This window comes from Neopelma chrysocephalum, unplaced genomic scaffold (genome assembly GCF_003984885.1).
Source record: "Neopelma chrysocephalum unplaced genomic scaffold, ASM398488v2 Primary Assembly neopelma1_42, whole genome shotgun sequence".
Classification (NCBI taxonomy): Eukaryota; Metazoa; Chordata; class Aves; order Passeriformes; family Pipridae; genus Neopelma; species Neopelma chrysocephalum.
Genome location: NW_020897700.1, coordinates 16,191,106 through 16,213,123, shown reverse-complemented (window position 1 = coordinate 16,213,123; position 22,018 = coordinate 16,191,106). Strand labels below are relative to the sequence as shown.

Here is a 22,018-nt window from a genome sequence, read left to right as displayed (position 1 = left end):
TTGAATTGGTTACATAGCTCCTGCTGATCCAATGATCTTGTAGCAAACAGAGTATCTTTAAACTATTAAATATTTGCTTTTGATCTAGCAGTTAAATCAGCATTATATCAAACAGTTGAAATCTTTCCCGAACTGATTTTATTACTAGTCTGACCACAAAGGGGCACTGATACGCTTGAACTGACTTTTACTTTGTATGGAAATTTGTGCTAGCCTGTTCCCTAACTTCTCTCCAGGGCCTAAATACCCTGTTCTGGGCAGCCGTGAAACATGTATCTCCAAGTCGGACTTAAATCTTTGAATCTTGCATGAGAGTTAAAGTTGGCCTGCATATTTTATCACTCTTGTTTATTTATAAAATAAATGATATCAAGCAGACAGAAAGCATTCCGTCCTTCTCTAATGATAGTAGCTGGATATACAAGAACTTCCACAGAGTTCAAGGGTGTAAAACTCAAGAGAGGGACCGTGTATCGTATTTTTCAGTATATAGGCAAATACGGAATACAAGAGGAGTGAATATTTTAAAGCTATATGTACACATTCATTATCAGCATTTGGGTTTGCTTCTGATTAATTTAACAGAAACATAACACTGTTCTAAAAGAAAATTCCCAATCTTCTATTTTTAAAAGGAATGAATTCAGATACCCTTTTTATCAGAAAGAAAATTAACCTCAACTGGTATATAATGCCCTAAACAAAAAATTGACTTGGTCTTCCTTAATGACCAAGAGCAACCACATGGTAACAATGAGCAGTATTGCTTATGCCTCACATAAATAAGACGTTATTTGTAAATCACTTCAAAAATAAAATTGGAAGAGAAAATACTCATCTCCAACACCACAGAATAATCTGTTGGGATAATGCATCAAAGCAAAACATCTCATCAGATACCAGACATTACCAACAGATAGCAGAATTTAAATATGAAAAGCATTTTGAAGTATAGTGAGACACTGTTGAGAAATCTCCATTTGAAGACATTTCTGCATTTCAAGTTCCTTTTGACACTTTAATCCATTTCATACTTCCAATATTTCCATTCAATTCCTGCTTCTACTACGCTTCAAACCAAATTCAAGAGATATGAAATGTAGGTGCTAATATACCAGGATTTCATCCTTTTAAAAAAGAAGTGGTTTCCTCCAGGTGAAGCTATTACCTGAGAGAGTTCAATGAGGAACTCACACAAGCTTCTTGCCACTAATTCCTTCCACGATAAAGTCACTTTATAAATTCTGCATTATGGATTGCAAATGCTGAGGTAAAGCTACAAATGCAACTGTGTTATTTATAACCACAGACAGATGTAACAGAGACCATGAGAAATAAACCAGACACTCTAAGCAATGCTTAATATTTAATCTCTAAACTTATATTGAGCCGAGTCATTAGACCTACTCGCATATATGAAACACTTGCAATGCCTCTTGATCAATGCTTAATAGGATTACTTTAATGCAAAGACTCACTAAAATGATTAAACTAAGTTTTATTTGATGTCTGGTGCTTTCTGGGATTCTCTAATTAAATACTTGTTGCACATTGGCACAAACCTACTGATTTAATAGTAATTATCTTAATTTATGGTAACTTAGTATGCTCCACATTGTCACTTATGCATGCTAACAGTTGTATGGCATGATATTCCAATGTGATTCTGCTATAAAACCTTAGACTTTGACAAAAAATTTGTTATAAAATATTGAGGGTGCATGAAAGGATAAGGCATAAATAAAGATCATCGTTCACTACTGAATCAAATAGTTTGTTTTATATTTAAATCATACTTTTGCGATACTGCAAAAAGCAAAATCATAGATACCTGTAATTAAGTTCGGTGGTCTGTAATTTTTTCCCTTCAGGAGACCAGAAGTAGGCATGTTAGAAAGGTATTATGACAAAATTCATCATAATGAAACAATAATTTCCTTTTTATTTTTTTAATAAATTAAAATAAATCTGTTTTCAGAATTCCTCAAAGCTCATTAGCAAAATTAATAAATTCTTGGTCAACTTGGCCATTTCCACTCAGCATACAACAAAGTTGAAAAGAATTGAATTGTTTTCAGATATAACTGCTCATAATGTCCCTGCCATTATGACCAAAGAATACCAGGCATTTGGAAATTTTGATTTGCTGCTGCCAGGTCAGACTTAGTGCTGGAGGCTGAAGGCTCTCGAGGTCAACCCTTTGCAAAACCCAAAGCTTTCAAGGTCTGGAAATCCTAGAGTCTGTAGTGCTTTTCAAATCCTGCATCAAGGAGACAGGATTGTGGAGAGCTTCAGTGTTAATGGCTGCCTCTCCCACAGCACTTTGGTCTCTGGTAACCACCCTTTGTGCCAATCTTCTGAAAACACAGACTACCAGGGAATGCTGCACAGTTGAGGTTTCGGGCTGTGTAAAACCTTCCAAGAAATTTGACAGTGTTTCATTGGAAGTTTCCACTTTTGCAAAATATATAGGTTTTGACCAAAAAAAGCACTTTCAGTGATTTTTATAAAAGATGCTTGTGTGAAAAGTTAACAGTCAGCTCTACTCACATGGTAGGTCTCATGATCATTCTTTCCTCCTTTGCCTTGTCTTTACTACAGCTGTCGAAATGCTTGGTTTGCAAAACAGCTTCTCATAAACTCTTTAGTGTTTCACAAATCTTTGAACGATGGTGATGATAGTGCACACACTTTGGAAACCTTGGTTTTGGTTTCTGAAATGGGTGTCACTTATAAGAAAGGATCTATGATTAGATGCTGGGTCCATACTACACAAGTCAAATATTTGTTAGCACTGCACTTGAAGGGAGGAATGTTGCCAGCATATACTGCCAGACAGATAAACTACATTTGAGCACTGCTTTGAGCAGAAAAAAAAATATCCTGCCTGAAAGAAGAGGTTAATCTTTCCTGTGTCAGAAATATAAAACATACCTGAGAACCAGTGATAAGCTGAATAAGGTGGCAATCATTCAACTAAGAAATTACAGACTTGCAGGAATTACATTACTAAGTCTCTCAGTACTCCATTAGTTTCTTTCAATTAAAAAAAAAAAGGGGGAGGTGGTAATGACAACACACAGAACTAAAAGTGCCTACTTCTGATATCAAGTTATGCACATTTTCCATTCGTTTTCTCCTTGGTAGCTATAAATTTTGTTTGCCTTTTAAAAAGATGCTGTATTATCTAACATAACCAGGAAAAGGCTTTTGTTAAAAATACTGCTATCTGTGTATTCTCTTGAGGAAAGTAGCTGCTGTGAGAGTACTTGTTAGATGAAAGGTTTAAGCAATTTGGGTTGAAAATAGAAACATATATACAAAAAGAATCCCCCAAAGATATGCAAGAGGCAGGGTTTTTTAAACAATTATCTCTTTCCTGTCACATTAGTTAAAATTTATCTGCAATTACTAAAATCCAAGTCAATATAATTAAGTTTTTAGACATCTTTTTGTCTATTTACATCTGTTTCGATTTCCAGCCTACCTAGTCAGATCTACCCAGCATTTGAGAACTGTTTCTCTTCCTATTACAAGCTTTGTTTTTCAAATCAACTTCAATTCTCTCTTCAGAAGTGGTTTATCATCAGGGACTTAGTAGAAAATTTTTCTGGATGGGAAATGTGAAGGAATTCCATGTGCTCTCATTTCTCTGAACTGCTGCTACCCGTGCAAGGCTGATGAAACCAAGATGTCTTTGCCATAGAAACGCTACTGTGTATGCATATGCTAGTCATAAGTAATAGTTTCTACATGTTTTTCAAGGGCTCACACACTGAAATTTATTTTAAATCAAAACTTGCCCAGTTCTAGATTGACTAAAACTTCAAAGATGCAACAGAACTCCAGGATGAGAGCATTTTAAAATAAAAATTAGAAGAGAAACGATCCATTCCAAAGAAAACAGAACCCACATATGTTTAACAAACCCTTCACCTTCCCTGTACTGACAGCCTGTGTAGCATTATGTTGATTTATCCTAGAAAACAGATGAGTGCAGATAACATACATCTGACATTCAGGATGCAAGGTCACCCTGTATTTTAGATTTCATTAACTAATTTTAATGTATGAGTGATTAATTTGCCCATGAGTAATAGTTACAAAGATGCAGCTGAACTGACTGTGTTACTTCATAATTGCAGTCTCCACATTGGTATAAGCATCATTCTCAACCAGAAGTTACTGGCTCAATGTAAAAATTGCTGAGTGAACTCGCCTTTGTTATGCAGGAGCAAAACGTGAAAGGATTTCTTTCAGGCTTAAAAATAGGCAGATGAACCAATAATGAAAAGCTGAAGATAAAAATTCTAGAACAAAAAACTATTATTTGTCCATTTTTATTGTATGTGTGATGAAAGAGAGTCTTTAGTCAAATCCTCTGCTGCTGTAAATTAACTAACTTAAATGTAAGAATAAAATCACTGGGACTCATTAACAACAGCAAAAACAAAGCCATTTTTGACAGGCAGATGTTTCTTTAATTGTGCTGGTAACTTTACACGGCCATTCTGGACATCTGACACTTGAGAATGATTAAATTCAAAAGCACCATACCTTCCGAAGAGGTTTGAGCTTGGTCTCCATTATGAAGTCATACTTGCAGAGTTCACAACAGCGTGTGTCCGAGCTCTTAATCCACTGGTGCAGGCAGGCCTGATGAACAAAGCGCAGGGTCCCTGTGCAGCGACATGGTGTGATGAGGGGACTTTCATCATCTCCCTCACAGTGACAGATCCTGACAGGAAGGACAGCAAGAGTGAGTGAGGGAACTTGCCAACCAGCAATGCAAAGGTCTTATTTTATTTACACTGCTTTCTCATCTTCAGACTTGACATTCAAAAGATGCCAGGTGTATGACCTTTCAGATTGAGGCCCAGGAACATATTCCTTGTTCCTTTCTGCCATTTCATAATTTCTCTTCACTTAGTTATTTCTCTTTGAATTTGCTATGTGGTCTGAAGGTGAATCAATAGAAATAACACTGGTTTTCCCTTTTATGCATGGCAAAACCTTTAAGACAAATATCAGAGCTCTTTCTAAGAGCAGAATAGTTCTTGGTCTGTAAAGCAATGCCAATCAAATCCTTAAAGGTAGACAAATTTAATCCAAGCTGAAAATATCAAGCATGAGAAGTACAAGAAGTTCCTAGGAGACCTCTTTGGAGTTACACAGTTAAAAGAATCAGAGAGCAGTTTTAAGTACTCTGGAGTCATGCATATGATATAGTGTATACATACATGCACACACTTTTTAGGAGGCAGGTGTTAAAAAGTCACAGTTGTTTTTTTCATTCTTCACTGTTCCTTTGAAGCAGACAGCTGTACTATTTGGGAAAACAAAAACTACAGCTGTAAGCAGACCCTAAGATAGAGGTTGGTCCCAGAACAGTTTTACCTTATGATGGGATACAGAGCTTTTCATGTTGTGATTTTCATGTTGCATGAAGTGATCAGTGTTCTAACATCATAATCTGATGTTTTTCTTCTCTGACACATGTCCAAATGTCCTGCTGATCTTATTCTCTTTCCAAACAGTCTCCTAATCATATCAGGAAAATATTTACCCATTGAAATCAATGGGAGCTTTATAGGTAAGCATCTCTGTGAAGGCAGAGAAAGCTCTACGGTGAGCAGAAGGCTTAACCAAACACCTGAAATTAAGGAGGTTCACTTCAACAAAGAGTAACTCCCTCCCATCCCCAACCCAGAAAAACACACCAAAGCACCCAAGCCCTAATCAGTGCCTGAAGTGTTAAACTAGCGTGCAAGAGAAAAAAAAAAAAAAAGCTGAAGCCTGAGTTCTTTCAAAATAGAGAAGTAGCAGTAACAGCACAGATCCTGGTATCACACAAATGAAACTTAGACCTTAGACACTTAGGAATGGTTCCCTCAGACAAGACACAGGCAGAAGCACCTGAACACGTCTGAGGAATAACTCAGCCTTTTACACAGAAAACTGCAACTGCACCACTCCTAGGGTAAGAAAAGGGGTAGGAGAGCCCTGCGATGAGATTGTCTTCCTAGTGGTCAGGTTAGGGAAGACGGGTGACCTTCTTCCTAGCACAGGAGCTCCTAGTGTATGTCAGGAGGCAGCCGGGCAAAGACCTCCTAGAAAGCTCTGAGGCTGCCAAGTCTACAAGCAGGGGAGAAGGAAATTCAAGTGTCTACATGAAAGATCTATGAATCAAAGCTGGGAGCTTCACTATTCTTCCATGGTGTAGCCCAGAGCCATGAGAAAATGAATCTATGATAACACAAAAACAGAACAAAGCTGCTTTGCTGGATATATAAAGAGAACAAAAAAATACAACAAGTAAATGAAGCTCTGGAAACCTGGTCCACTAAAGCCAGGTTTCATTGTCTGCAATGGTGCTTGTAGAGGATTTCATACCCCATAGCAATGAAGGAGAGAAGAAAAATACCCACAATTTTCTTCTTACACATGCTCATTTTTTGAGACAAATTTTACAAGAACTCAATTTACAGTCTTTACTAATCCAGCCAAGCTACATGCATCAGTAGCTTAGTTCTCCTATATGGAGATTTCTTATTGAGCCTCTAGCTTAAGCAGAACTAAATTTTCAAAACACCGAATAGTTATTTTTCTAACAAATGCATTCCCAGCTGAGAGTTACACAGAAAACATTACTTTCTTTTTAAATTAAAGCTATTCCCCAAAGGAAAACCAGTATTCTTTGTTCACTTAAATTCAAGCTATACATAATTTATTTTACAGCCTTAGCATTTAAACTATTTAGAAATTAGACAACTAAGCTAAGTACCCAAAAGCCTTTATTTCTACTACTGCCAAGATTGTTTAAAACTATTTTCAGAGCTAAAAATACAAGCCTAAAACTCCACTGGGATCTTCAATAAAGTGACATTGCAAATTTGAAATTAATAGAAGTAATCTTTAGTCCAAATACTTCCCCAGAAAAACACTATTATGCATTATACATTCCATTTATGCTTTCCTTGGACAGAAGTTAAAATAACAGGGTGACACTAAGAACTTACATTACACAGAAGCTTAGACTAAATAATCTAATGGCCTCTTCTACCTTTTTAACCATTAAATATGTAACTGGAATTAAAACAAACTTCAACAGGAATTAAAGTCCAGAGAAAATGACCAAAGGCATGGTTTTCATTAGTTTGAATGCTCTTTGGTCTCTTTGGTGCAATTTAGCTCTTTATTATTTGTTTAACCAGAAGAAATTAGCTTAAAAGAAATTTGTGCTACCTAAACCCAGAATGACAGTCTAAAAATATATGGGTTTCTGACAGCTATGGTAACAGAGTCTTGGCTAAATGTTTAAACATCTTCTAAAGCCTTGGACCAGATAACTTGCACTTTCTGCCTCAGCCATTAGTACCACATCACAATTTTGTGCGTCTTTGCCCTTTGTTGTATTCATCTATAATGTACATCATAAATATCACAAATTATAGAAAATAAACTGTAAATAATGGTTTTGAGAAACTTGTTGTGCAAAGAGAATGGAGGTAGGGATACAAAGCACAGACTTACCTGAATCATACCTAAACCAAGTAGGAGGCAGAGAACTTCCATTCTGGTTTCCAATTGTCAAATGATCACAACTGTTTGAAACTTTCATGCATCAGATTGACTATTTACAGGGCTGAACTTATTCTGACAGTAAAATTTGCTTGCATACTTTAGAAAATAGTTAAATGGAAAAAACATAAAACACTCTCTAAAATAAAGAAAAAATATGTAATTTGCTAAATCTATACTGATTTATTTACAAGTTCTAGTACAGCACTGATCATGCTTAAAGCTGCCGTTTCAGTTGCTCAGACACCCTACAGACAGTACATAATCAGCTTGTCTCAACTTTCTAGTCCTTTAGTAGATAAATGGCCTTCATTATAAACCAGTACTTTTGACTATCTGGAAATGGAGGGGAAGGAAATCAGCTATTTGACCTTTCAATTTAAAATCCTTTATATTCACAAATTGAGCCTCAACCTGCATAATTTTTTTTTTTTTTTTAGGTTTGACAGCTTAATGCTTTAAAGATTCCTCTCTATGAACATCCTTGCTTTTCCAGAGGAAAAGATGAGCACAAGTCTCCAAAGGAGCTTTTGCTCTATAAATCATGTGTACACCAGACAACACAGGATATATGATCTGTTAGTTGATCTTCCAACTCAGATAAACAAAATTTTATGTGTGTATGTGTATAATATACACCTACAGACATATCCCTATACACTGAGATCACAGAATATCTATATTTCTTTAAATAAAGCTTACTGTGAATCTTTATGAAATAATACTCTAACAGTGCTGTCATCCTTATGTTTAAGTTTTTGCTTTATATGCCAGTATTTTAATTACCCAGTACAGATTTTTCTAGCAGAGAATTGTTTCTACAACCTTCAGCACACAGATGTACCAAACAGAGAAATTAGTGCCAACAGTGTGCATATATCAGACGAAAAAAATCCATAAAAATTCTTTAAAGGATGTTCTTAAGCACCAGGTTCACATACTTTGCAACAAATTAAGAAAAATATTTTTCAGGAAAAAAATAAAAATTGCTAAAACTGAAAACACATTTCAGTGTTTTATGAATTTATATAATTCATATAAAAAGTGTTGCAGAGCTCTTGTATATTCCCTACAAAACAACCCCTCCAACCAAAACAACACCTCGAACAGAAACACAATAGTTCAAGTACTTCAATTTAGAAAACTTTTAGAGAACAATGTATGTAAAAATAGAAAGTTAAAGAAGTTTACTGTGAACATTTTAGAATAATTTTTCAGTATTTCTTTTCGTTCAAAATATAATTGAATTTAAAGCACATTCAAATGATGCTGAAAAACTCACTGTAAATGCAATGCTTGATTGAGAAACTGTGTATGACATATTAAACTTTGTAGCCTAATGACCATGCAAATTAGTAAGTAAAGTTGCCAGTAGTTTAAGGTATAGCATCTCTTTCACTAAACAGCACATTGCCACCACACATATATAAACAAAAGGAATTTCTTGTCTCATTAAAACAATGAGATGCAGATAAACAAAGCCCTCAGAAGTGAGGCATCTTCAGAATGTGGTATTGTCATACTGTCTTTAATTCCATGACTATGAACTGTCTTTCCATGTTTCCCATGGCCCTGTTCATTGTAAAAGATAGAAGGCAGAAAGGGAAGTATGAAAGAAGACTGAAGTTGTAGGCATTCATATGCTCATTGGATTTCAGCTTATTTTCAGAAAAACAGCAAGAGCTATCTTGAATGAATGTCCTTCACTTCTCATCAAATTAAGTTGGGTTTTTTTTCCATATAAACACTTCTTACATAATCTCATGGTAAACTTTCAGGTTTTCCTAACAGTGATTTATTCTGGCAAAATCATAGCAACCAAAATTGAAGTTGAGATGATTATCATCTAAGCTGCTTATTCCAAGAGATACAGGTAGATTCGAACAGATTTGTAGCTTTTTCTTCACATGCAGTTAACAGTTTTACTCTCATTAAAGGGAACAGCTGCTAACCCTATTGGAAAAATAGCAGTTTCCCTAACTTGTCTTTCACTAGTCCACCTGACTCTTCAGTAACTAAGAAAACAGGTTGATCTTGCTGCGTCTGTAGCAAAGTAGAAAACACACTTATTCTGCAGGAGACTTGTGTGCACTACTGTCAAAGGAAAGTGATTAAAGATAAGAATCAATCAGCATGTCCCTGTTTCTGCTTCAAGCCACATTAGTAACCTTGTCACTAGGAGCAGCACTGGTAGAAAAGTGTTTGCAGGAATTCTGCATCACCAGAACTCTTTCTGTGGATCCTATATTTGCAATTGGCACTGCGTTTGAATACCTGATAAAAAAATTTCCAAGGATTTTTGGCCATTACACATAGACAACAGGTTTAGCTATGGTAATGTAGCACAGATAACTTTTACAGACTTCCCTAAAAATACACGAAGTCAAATTTCACCCTCATAAACAAATGTACAACCTAGGGGAATGCCTCTGTGACTTTAAAAAATAGAAGTGCAGATGGGGGCCCGGGCATACTGATAATGATGTACAATAATGCTTAAGGGCTATAAATGATGTAATGATGTAAAAACTGTATTGTTCTTTAATATTCCTGGGTAGCGTACAGCTATGTCCATGCTAACAAGCATTGCAGTGAAAATGTAGCAAATCTAAGAAATCTGTTGAAAAAAAACAGCTAGTGCTAAAACCTGGGGTAACTACCCCAGACACATCTTGGTGCACGTTGCTTTGATTTGATACTGATTTTAGGTTGGACTAGGAATACACCTTGCAGTTTACGTTCACTCAAAGGAATACAGTTGGCGAACCCTGAGACCAATCCTCAGCATGGTCTACACCATGGTAAAAGTAGTGATGATCAGGTGTGCTTCAAAAGCAGGCTCTTTATCTGAACCAAAGCACTAATGGAGGCCCCTTTTCTCAAAATTAAGAGGAGCTACAGCCTTGTGACTGTGGCATGTTTACACCAATTGTGATGCAACTTCTAGGCACTAAATTAATGCAGATGCAGATGCCCAATACCCATACTGTCATTTTCCTGAGGATGGAAGTACACCAGTAGAAGAGAAATGCTTTTGAAGTTTTAACAGATCTCCCTAATAAAAGAAGGAAATATTTTCTCCATATAAATATGCTCAAGGAAGATAATGTTTATTCCAGAAATATTTTCAGTGAGAAATTATTGAAAAGGCAGTTAAATCTTGCCCTTCGCTGGAAAGCACACATGGACTTATAATGATTATGCAGAGAAAAATTCTTACCCTGTTCAGCGGGTACATCTCATCACTATATCTCACTATTGCTAAAGGGAGTGGAGTCAGAAAGAAACAGCAGAGTTGGAAAATGTTGGAGCAAGTGAATCCCTGGATTTGATTTTTGGCTGTGAGGATTATGAGCTTCAAGCATGAAATACCATGAGCTTCTAGGTTATCTTAATTGGACCAAAAGGAACCAATTCCACAGGATTGCAAAAGGATGCACAAAATTGCTGTCACTACTGTCTGATTTTTTCTTAGGAAAATGATTCTCCTGCCCAAAAAAGGTCATTTTCTCTTTTGCCAATTTATAAACTGCTTACAGTGCTCTTAAATAGTTAGAACCTAAAATGAAAGCAAACATCTTTATTAAAACCTCCCAGCAGTTAATTGTCATTCATAAAGAGAATCCACAAAAACATCAAATTCTGCTCATGCATAATTTATCAATTGGAAAAAAAAGTTAAATTCACTGAATATGTTCAGCCTGCAATAGGTTACAGTGTGCCATGCTTCTCTTGCTTTCATTTTACCGACCTTTTTTTTTTAAATCTCATTTCCATTCTTTGCACTTTTAAATCACAAAGTAATCTAAATGACAAATTGGTCTTACTCTCCATTTAAACACAGTGTAAATGCAGCACATTAATTCTCCATACCAAATGTAATCAATTTGTATAGATCTTCCCTGTCACTCCTGCTCTTCCATTATGCCATACAGTAAGCTGTCTTTACCTGACTAGAGGAAAACACATTTTCGAAATGTTGCACCACACTAGTGGAATTTCATAATGGCCCAGGGAAAGCTTTCTCTTCATTTCTGCAAAAGTGATATGAATTTGTATGAGACCCAAAAGCAAACAACATTAGCAAAAGCACACTAAATATTTTATTTTGTCAACATTTCTTGTCCTTCTATTAATCTTCCATTATATGTGATAAATAGGATATCTAACCATCTGAAGAGTTACAAGTAAGTGCTCCTCAGATGCCCTGTCAGTGCCACTCAAGATATGTGTCTGACAAGATTAACTGCACTGAAAAAGTTCAAAGAACTAGGAACTGAATTTTAAGATATAGATTTCCTCCCACCCAACTAATGAAAAAGCCAAAGCTTTAAGGAACTAAACTCCATATAGAAAACATGCAAGTTTTAAGTATTTAGTGATGAGACCCTTAGAACCAAGGGTATCCTCTCACCCTTGCTTTCTAGTGGGAAGTGGTGCCATTTCACCTGTTTGCATTAAAAATAATAATAGGTTTTGAGAGAAAGAAGCAGAAGCTAGGACTCAGTTGTCCCCAGATAAATGAGTCTAACCACAACAAAGATATGCTTGCCTTGCTTTGGCTCTCCTTGCATCCTTGTGAATCACAAAGAGCTTCCAAAAGAGACTGTATAACCAGAATTTCATATTGCTTCAAAGACTAATGAACCACCAGACCATCATAATAATAATAATAATAATGGCCCATCTTCGCGAACGAAGATTTGGGGAAAGGTCTTTTTACCTTTCCAGCCTGCGCAATGGATTTTTTTTAGGTGAGACACAGCCTGTGCTGAACTGAGCCCACCCTTTAATCCTAAGGTTCATCTGCCGGGGCCAAGCAAGCTTGGACAATGGCAGTGAGGTCCTCAGGACATAGGTTTGTTTACAGTGTCCTTCTCATAGATGGATGGCCACACAGGGCTAACGACCTCCATCAGGCCAGGAGACCGGGGACTCGAACCCGTGGTCGCAGCAGTGAAAGTCCTGCACGCTAACCACTAGGCCACCGGGAGGATATTCCTCAAGAAGCAGGAGATTCCTATCAAAAAGTCACCTTGCAAAAATAAGGCTCTAAATGGAAAAGTAAGTAGCAGTCCCAGTTCTTTTGAAGGAAGGGGTGAGGAGAACATGCAGGACAAGATTCACAGACTTAGCTCCTAATGAACGTGTCATCCTGAGACCAGAAGGTATGCACTAACATCTCAGGGAGAAACAGGTCAGAAACCCTCTTCAGCCAAACACTAAAGGCTGGAAGTAGAGCATTTTCCAGTTTACAGGGATTTTAGGGGGCTCTGGATGGTTTTTCAAGTCTACATATTCTGCACTACTGTTTATTCACTGGATCCAACATCATGGTTTCAGTATAAGTAGTTTAAATGAGTGTTAAATATCAATGGTAGAATTTAAACCTATAAATATATCTATCGGCTGTTCAACTTTCTCTTTTTTAACTCAAGGACTTGTTTCCTCCCAAGCAGCTTTCTATCTGTTGATTGTGTGAGCACTCCTCTACCTGAATATTTCAGAATTTAAGTATTTTCATGCAAGATACTATTTTTTTGCAGGTTCTACTAATTAACATTATGAAAAAAAACCCTGTTACAACACTTGATTTCCCAGAGAGAAACTACATAATCATATTGCTTCTTGTCATGTGCAATATACACTATTTCTTCCTATCTGCGATTGTGTTAGCATACAGAAATGCCCATTTTACTCTTTTCCAAAGTTTGTAATGGCCTTTAAATTTGCACACTAGCTTTTAAAAACTAAGTTTTAAAAATTATACTTGAAATAGATTCTGCAGATCTCATAAATGAACATCATCTTCTTTATTTCTTCTCCCCATCTCTACCTGTCTTCTGGCATGCTGTACTCTTCTAGTTACTTCTCAAATGAGTGCCTGCTATTACCTGACTGCATAAACAGTCATTCAGAGAGTTCAACAAAATCAAAAATCGACTTCCAATAAGCATTTTTTTCAAAGTGAGAAATTCTGCCTTATTTAAGTGCATGTGTTTTTGCTGAAATTACTGAATCAGTACTACAAAATTATTTTACACCAGAAGCCAAACTAGTCAAACACAGAATATCTTTCAACTCTCCCATCAATAATAAAAATACCATAAGATTAATTCAGAGTCAAAACACAAAGCACTTATGATGCACTAGTGGTAATATCAACTAACCAATTTTCTTTCCTTAGTAATTCCCACGTGAAAATCCATGGGACTAAATCCTCACAATCCATTCACTTTATCATGTCTCACCCATAGCTGTTCCCTTCAGGGAGATTATCCACATGCCGACCAAAGAAAGCTATTTCTGAGGCTGTGCCTCAAGCCACATTGCAAATTCCAGCATAAAGTATATATGAAGAAAATCTTAGACACAGGGCAATTTAGGAAAAGGGGTATCCAACTGTATGATTTAGAAAGCCTATCCTGTGAATCTTAAAAAAAAAATAAAATTATGTGCCAAAACAACTCAGCATGGGCAGAATTTATGTTGCCCCTAATCTCAGAAGCAGAAACCTTGCCTTCTAATGGATTCCAGAAGAAATCAGTAGTTCAGGGAAAAGATTGTAAAGACCATTATTGATGCCATGACATTGTTTCATCACTTTGAAAACAAAGAAACAGTTACAGTAGAAGGGCAAATGTTTCACATGAAGTGACTAAGAGGCTTACTTTACACTAGCTGAAGAATATATTGTGCCATGGTACTATACTTTATCTGACTAATGTGCTTAAGCTGGAATTGGGTGTGTCCTACCAGATTCCTGCTCATGTTGCTAAATGCAGATTGAAGAAACTGCTTACAGTATTGTTCCACTGTCAACAATTGACACTGAGGAAATAAAGGGGAAAAAAAGTCTCTCCAAAAACTTAAAGACAAAATAACTGGCACCAAGATATGTTTAAGATCCCTGTTTCTCTGCTATTTCCACACAATCTCATTTAGGTAAGGGCCATTCCTCTCACCCGGTGTTGTCATACCAACCAGAAGATATGAACAGCTAGGATGAAAGGCTTGAAGAAAGACTCCAGGAAAACAAATTTTCCACATCACAACCAGCTATGCTAATCCAGTCTTAGAATAAACATCACAAGTCCTCTGACCTTTTTCTATTTCTCATGCAGGAAAATGGTATCTATATGCTCAACTACACTGACATGTAATTATTCTTTTTTGTTTGTTTGTTTCAGATGCGAGATCATGAATCTGAAGAAAAACTTGCCACAGATCATGAATCAATTAGGTGCAAGGACCTGTTCTGAAAACCAGAAACTACGGCCTATACTGAATTGGTAGTAATGTTGCCTAAACAACCATATTAACACTGGTTGTTCAAAGCGCATCTTCACTGACAGTGAGCCTGGGGGCACACACTTGTCAAAAGCTTTCAACTTTCCTCAGTTAAACATGTCTACCTGAAAAGTCTGCATGCACACCCAAAAGGTTCATCCTTGAACCAAGCTTAAAGCCTTACAAACAGTGCCTGAATAATTATAATAAAATTCAATGGGTCGAGAAGACAGATAAAAGACAAGTCCACTTTTCATCTCAAAGCAAAGTCAAAGTTTGGTACTTGGGCAACAGTTAGGATTAATCTACATGAGACAATTACAAAACTTTAATATCTATCTATCTATCTATAGATATTACAAAACTTTAATTTATATACATATATAACACTGTACAGTTAAGCCCATATAAAGACCCATGCTGAATATTTTTTTCAGGTTTTAGGTAGCTTAGATTCTTAATAATTATTAAATGACCTGTTATACATGTACTGTGTGTACTACACTGGATCTTCAATACGTGTAGGCTTGGTGGTTCAGAAATTTAAGACAACTCTGAAGTTTTTGAAGTAGTTATCTGTGTACACCACTGCATATACATTTCAAGTAATATGGTTACCACTGTTGCTGTTTCTTTGCATTTCCACAAGGTGAAGAGGTCCCAAGCCAGTGGTCTGTTCCTGATATATAAGCTCATGTACAAAACAGCTGGTCTTTACTCTGAAGAATCATAAATTATCATGACAGACAATGGTCAGACAATGGAAATGTGTATTTATTTCTTGGTAAGCGTAACAAGGAGCACATAGCACTAGCTGTATTAGTAATGGCTTATATCTTCTGCTGTGAAAAAACACAAAGCCTGCAAGTTACCTTTTTTCTTTTTAGAACTAGGATCTTTGTATCGTGTTACGAGGTTAAAGTGTGCTGTGAAACTGCATGATGTGGCATCATGAACTTCCTCATCCTGACTGTGTTTACATTTCCACACTAATTTCTTCCCAGCAGAGAAAAGTGAGAAGTTTTGGGTTACCATATGAAGAAACTAAGTCTGATTTACATTTTGTAGATGAGAGTCGATGCTGGCTCACAGGTTTTGTGAAGGAAAAAAAAAGAAATGCCTGTTTCAGTTCTGTTAAACTTACGGGATGGTGCATTTTCATTTACCACTAAATTAAGTAACTCAAGACCTTCCAGCTGTGTACTCCAAATTTGGATGTTAGCTCAGAAGTGGCTAGCTTGCTCTCATTTCCAGAGTAAAATGCTCACCTTCTGGTTGCATGCCTCACACAAGGACATCAGACTGTCATAAGCCTGAACTTCTGAACTAAAGAGAACTCTTGGTGTTGCTTTTCCTCTCCCAAAGCTTATTTTAATGCTTATGCTGCCCAATCATCGTTCTGTATCATTCCAATCCTTGTGACAGGTACTGACCTAACAGCCCTTATGCATTCACAGTGTAGAGGTGGTTGGCACTGCAAAGTGCCATACAAATTACGTCACACCGGAGAGGATGTTTTGAAGGCACCATCCATCAGATTCCTGAGGGTAATGGCAACTCTAGAGGACACTGAATCAAGACCATAAATTTATTTCATATAAGTCAATGAAAAATGACAGACAGGGACAAAAGCTGGATTTGAACTGATCATCTAAGGAGGAAAAGCTCCATATCCCATTGTATTGAGCTATCTGGTACTCTGTTTCATTCTCTGCCTCTGGCTCAATATTTAAAACACAGCAATACTCAGAAGATACATTGGGTCCCTTTTCAAGAAGATAGATAAGAGGAAAGGAAAACACCTGTTTCCTTCGTAGGATTGCTGTTTTTAAGCAAGAAGTATGTCTTCAGATTGAGATATGCTAACTTTTCTGTAGCAAAGGTTCTTGTATTATTTCCTGTGGCCTGCCTAGCAGTTTATTATTAAGAAGCAGTGACAGAAAGCAGACAAGAGAAGGGCACTCAGACCATGGCAGTGAGAAATTCCTCTTAAGAATGTTAAATCTTTCTTTTTAGAGACTAACCTGCACACTTCTAAGTCATCAGACCAGTCATCATAGAACACTGGAGGCTTCTGAACAGCATGAGGCACAGTGGGCCCTGCCCCAGCAGGTGCTCCATTATCTGGGACTGCCAGAGCATCACTGCCAGAGCCTGCCTCTGCAAAGGAGTCCTTCAAATCTTTACTGTGTCTAAAGTAACGTGCAGGCTGACGATCTCTGTGGTAGCTTTTCCCTTTGCTTTTCCCACATTTTCTTGAGGAAATCCTTGCTTCCTGAGATGATGCTGAAGACTGTGATTCCTTAAGCCTTGGAACCCTTCGGCGGTGGTTTAAAGTAGGATTCTCAGGGTCAGATACCTCTTGTTTCTTTTTTCCCACTGTCCCCAAGGTGACAAGTTCAACAGCATTATTGCTTGAGGACCCATCCTGGTTACTGCATGATCTATTGTTTCTTCTCCCTCTCCTGGCCAGTCTGGCCTTTTCTCTTGCTCTCCTCCTAGCCTGAGCCCACTGACTCTCATCCGAAGATGATGATGAATCAGATGCATTCCAGCTGGATCTCGGAGGCTCAGGATGCAGTTTACAGTCTTTCCCCTTTCCTTGCTTTTCTGTGTGCTCACCATTGTCTCCAGTCTCTCTTTTCCGCCTAAACCTTCGCTTTACGTGTTTCTTACCAGACTCCCTATTAGAAGGGGTCAGCACCATGACAGGGGTTGCATGTTCAAGCTCATCTTCTGACAAGTCATGCAAGGTAGTAGATCTAGACAAAGCAGTAAGCAAAGGAAAGGGATGGAAATGGTAAGGGTGGGTGGAAAGAGAGAAATCACAAAAAAAAAGGATGAAAATGAGAACATGAATTTTAATAGAAAAACATGAGAATAAAAGCAAAAACAAAACCAGAGAGATCAAAAGAAAACTAAAGTCTATGTAAATTATGAATAAAGTCAAGCAGAAGCAAGAGCTATACAATATTTAATAAAAACAAATAACAAGTATCAGCCATATTAGAGTATACTTTTCTCAGTACATACCTACAAATGTCCTGAGTGGAAGGGCAGACAGACAACCGTGACTGACTCCTGGGAGCTGTTCCTGTTGTAGGACTGCTTGCCTGTTGAAATAAGTTAGACAGTTTGGAATCTTTGTCCATGAAATACATTGCAGATATTTTACTGCTTTGCCACATGATAAAAAATTAAAGTAACTGTTTCTGCTGTTCATAGCTCCCTGTTGAACACGTACAAGCTCACAAAATACAGGAAGCTTGAACAAAAGTGAAACCTATTTGTGGAACTAAGAATGACTGAAGTGTTTGAGCTCTCATTCGCTCATGACTACTTTTTGTCATTGTTTGAGGAAGCAGCTTTCAATATTTGAATTTTCATTTTGATCTACTGTAAATGTCTGATGGGAAAGGATATTGTTTTTATTTCATGCAATCAAAAAAACATGATGATTCCTTTCAAAATGGCATGAAGTGCATTTGTATTATGCTAAGTGATGAAGAACCCAAAGCTAACCTATGTTGGACTGAAGAAACAGTGAGAAAATTAAAGTGTGTTTTAAAAGATTTTCAAGGCAATCAGATCTCCTAGAAGAGCTGAAAATGTTAAACTGATGAGCCTGAGAAGACCAAAGTGCGGGCTGCATCTCTACAGAACACATCTCATTCTGTGAATGTGAACAGATCACATTCTCAAAGAGCAGGAGATATAAAACATATTTAGTGTGTGAAATTTTGCTCCTAAGGTTGTTGCTACAACTTGCAGATTCAGTTACTCAATACTTTCACTGAAAACATATTTTGATGGTGTTAACAGCAAACCATTTCAATCTGCCTCACCATCTACTGGCAGCAGAGCTGTATGGAAATGTAAATCCAAGGCATTTTGTTTCTTCAGGATCCCTCATGAGACACAGTATTTTGGGAAGAGGATTCAATACAAATAATTCTTAAAGTTCTTACCTTCCCTTAGCTGATTAAGGGCATTAGCTTTTAGTATGAAACCTATCCTGTTGTGAGCATCACTACCAAATGCAGACAAAAAAATTACAAGGCTGAGAGCCCCACAAGATTGTGTACCAGATGCAAGGGAAGGATGACTAGTAAGCAAGAGTACAAATTCCAAATCATACGAAGATGTAAAGGCTGTCATTGCAATCGCTTGTACTAGCAAATCAAATTCAGTCACATGTAGAGTCTGTAATTAAAATTATTTCTAGCTCAACTGTCACAGATATTTTTGTGGTGTCAAAAAGGTGTTTGAAAATTAGTAGTATGAGCAAAAATAATTACATACAGCAAGCACCTGCTGACACTTCACTTTTATCCAGGGTTCTTAATATCCATTACATTTAATGCATACAGCTTTTGGAAACATCAGTCACCACTGTGTGCATTTTTGCTTTTGACTGGATACCAGCTGAGACTTAAGAATGGTGCTTTTGCATTAAAACAATCTTCTAGCTTTTGGAATTCAAGTAACCCTTTTTACCTATTGATTAATATCACAAAAATACACCAAAATCCACTAACAATAATACTAATTTTTCACTACCATGAATGAAACTTGGAGATACAAAAACAAAGCCAACTTGAAAAATGAAATTGATAAAGCATATGGACACAATGTTTTTGCAATGTCTGGAGGAACAAGGAGGAACATTAATGTTCCTCCATGCAGTCTAATGTGGAAAAAAAGGACAAGTATCAGTGAGAGAAACTGTATTTCACATCTCCTTTTCTACAAAAGAAACATTTCAATCCCATGTACTGTGACAGAGTATGAATTTTTCTTACATGCATATTAGAAACCTATGGTATATATGGTTGAGTATATAATATTCTTCCACCTCAGCCTCTGTGATTAGCTTTATGTAATTAGGCATACCTTAAGCTACTTAATGAGAAAGTATGTAGACATCATCACCAGAACCATGTTGCTGGGCTACATGCTGCTGCTGCTGCTGCTGCATGAAAAAATGTCCCTCCAGACTAAACCCCAGGTGAAGGACTGCTGAAGCAATCCAGACCCAGAGTCAAGTGTGGACTCCTGAATTCATTCCTCATGATGAGCTCCCATTTCTTTTTTCCCCTCACAGCTGCAGGACTGTTACCATTGCTTCTTTCAGGATCACTGTACTACAGGGGTTTGGCTTGATCTTAAGCGGTGGTCAGGTCATCTCCATGCTGTAAAAGCTATTTTTATATCATCTTGCCACAAGCATCCTTTGAAGGGATAAGGAGAATGGATAAGCTGGCCCTGTAACTATACAGTAGGTCTGCACTGGTTCAAGAAAGTTTGAGCAGCTATTAAAGCAGGAAGTCAGCTAGACAGTTCTTAAGAAGGCTGAAATCAAGCCAAAAATTAAAACAAAGTCCTTGAAAAGCTTTTACACTTACTATTTGCGACTGCAGACAGGTGGAAATCTAATTATTTTAAAATAAAAATTACATTACCAGTTTGATTACCTAAATCTTATATCACTATCAACTGTAAGGAGATCTGGACTGTTTCAGCCCTGCTCAGTCAAATTTACTTTCTAGTTCCCCTGCGCTGGCACAATGATGTTATGTTTAGCTGCACATAACTCAGAGAAAAGTTTATTTCCTTCAAAAATAATTTATGTAAAAATCTTTTTAAAAAATGAATGCTTTTAGCTTGTTTGTCTAATCCCTATTGGAGCAAACATGACACTTGGGCAGACAAAATACCAATGCACCACTTAAGTCTTCAAAAACAAAGCAAGAAAACTCCAAAATACCAAGTTATCCACAAGATAATTCAGATTCTTACCTGTGAGTAAGTTTATTCAATTGGCTTCTACAACTTTTAAATACAAATTTTGATTTTTATCTACTTTAAACGAGGTCCTAATGGTAAAAATCACAGAATCATAGAATTCCAGGTTGGAAGATACCTCAACGATCACCTAGTCCAACTTTTCTTGGCAAAAGCACAGTCTAGACAACATGTCCCAGCACCCTGTCCAGCTGCACCTTAAAAGTGTTTGATGCTGTAGAAATAAAAATTAACTGATGGAGTGATTCATAAAATCAAGAAAGTTAGTGTTTCTGATATTAATTTTCTGATCCTTATCTGTGTACTTCACAGGTATTTATTTTGTAAATAAATCTAGTCTTATCTCTGAAAATTATATAGGAGTGGAGTGACCTGTTAGTGTCAAGTCTGTCCCTGCTACCACATGCCACATGAATATAATAATTCACAGCTTGTCAAGCTGTTTTTAAAAACCTGTAAAATTCAACTCAGCTGGAAGCCTAGTCCAGACTTTGCCCCCAAACCCCTCTGCTTTTTCACCCTTCCCTGTTCTGACAGCATTAATTGCATCTGCTTTCTGCTACCAGCACTTCCTCCAGGCTTACCCCAATTCTTGGGGCAATATCCACTCTTAACCATCTCCTCTACAAGCTATACATCCCAAACTAATTGAAAAAAAATAATAAAAATTATAGTCTTGAATCCAGTCTCAGAGTGAAGATACCTAATGTGGCATTTAGTTGGATTGTCTATTTACAGAGAGAATTGTGTATGTTCAAGGCATATTCGACAAATGTGAACAGGATAGTTTGAAGGTATTCTGCTCTCATCAATCCAACTCTTTTGGGAATACATATGCAACAGATGTTGCAAACAGTCTCAGGTAGACAGATCTTATTGCTATAATTGCTATCCCATTGCTATATTGCTGTGCAGCACACTGAATATTTTAAGATACTGTATTTAGTGAATAAAGGGATCAGATTGATGCTGAAGGACTCTAATTCCACTTGGCAGGCAGAATAATGATTTTTTTAAAAAATAGTATTCCTTAAATGAATGTCCTGTTCAGACAGCTATATTGTACAGCTTATTGGAAAGGGAAAACTAAACAAGCACTAATTTTATCATAGCAAATTATATCAGCAGCAGAATTAAATGTGGTAATTCAAAATAAAGCTGTTTCACAATTAATTTATGAGCAAGGTAGCTCATTTCTCTATGCCATCAACACAAGGAAGAGGTTTGAGGGATAATGCCAACTGCAGCTGATTAGGTTTGACATTTCAAAAACATTGTTAGTAGAGAGAGATTCCCCAGTCACCACCTTCAGCTGTCTTGGCCAGTTTAGATGAACTCTCTT

General features: G+C 36.9%; 1 protein-coding gene across 9 annotated transcripts in view; it reads right to left on the bottom strand.

The window, feature by feature from the left end:
- Positions 1-22,018, bottom strand: part of MARCH1 (membrane associated ring-CH-type finger 1) — a 229,943-nt gene that overhangs the window by 18,281 nt on the left and 189,644 nt on the right. For 7 of the 9 annotated variants that reach the window (XM_027676782.1, XM_027676789.1, XM_027676783.1 and 4 more), the window contains 3 exons: positions 17,905-17,984; positions 16,896-17,633; positions 4,558-4,738 (listed from right to left, as the gene is read on the bottom strand). In XM_027676782.1, coding sequence (XP_027532583.1) covers positions 4,558-4,738; positions 16,896-17,633; positions 17,905-17,984 — 999 coding nt within the window. The remainder of the gene's footprint in view (positions 1-4,557; positions 4,739-16,895; positions 17,634-17,904; positions 17,985-22,018) is intronic. The other 2 variants (XM_027676790.1, XM_027676791.1) reach the window with 1 other exon arrangement.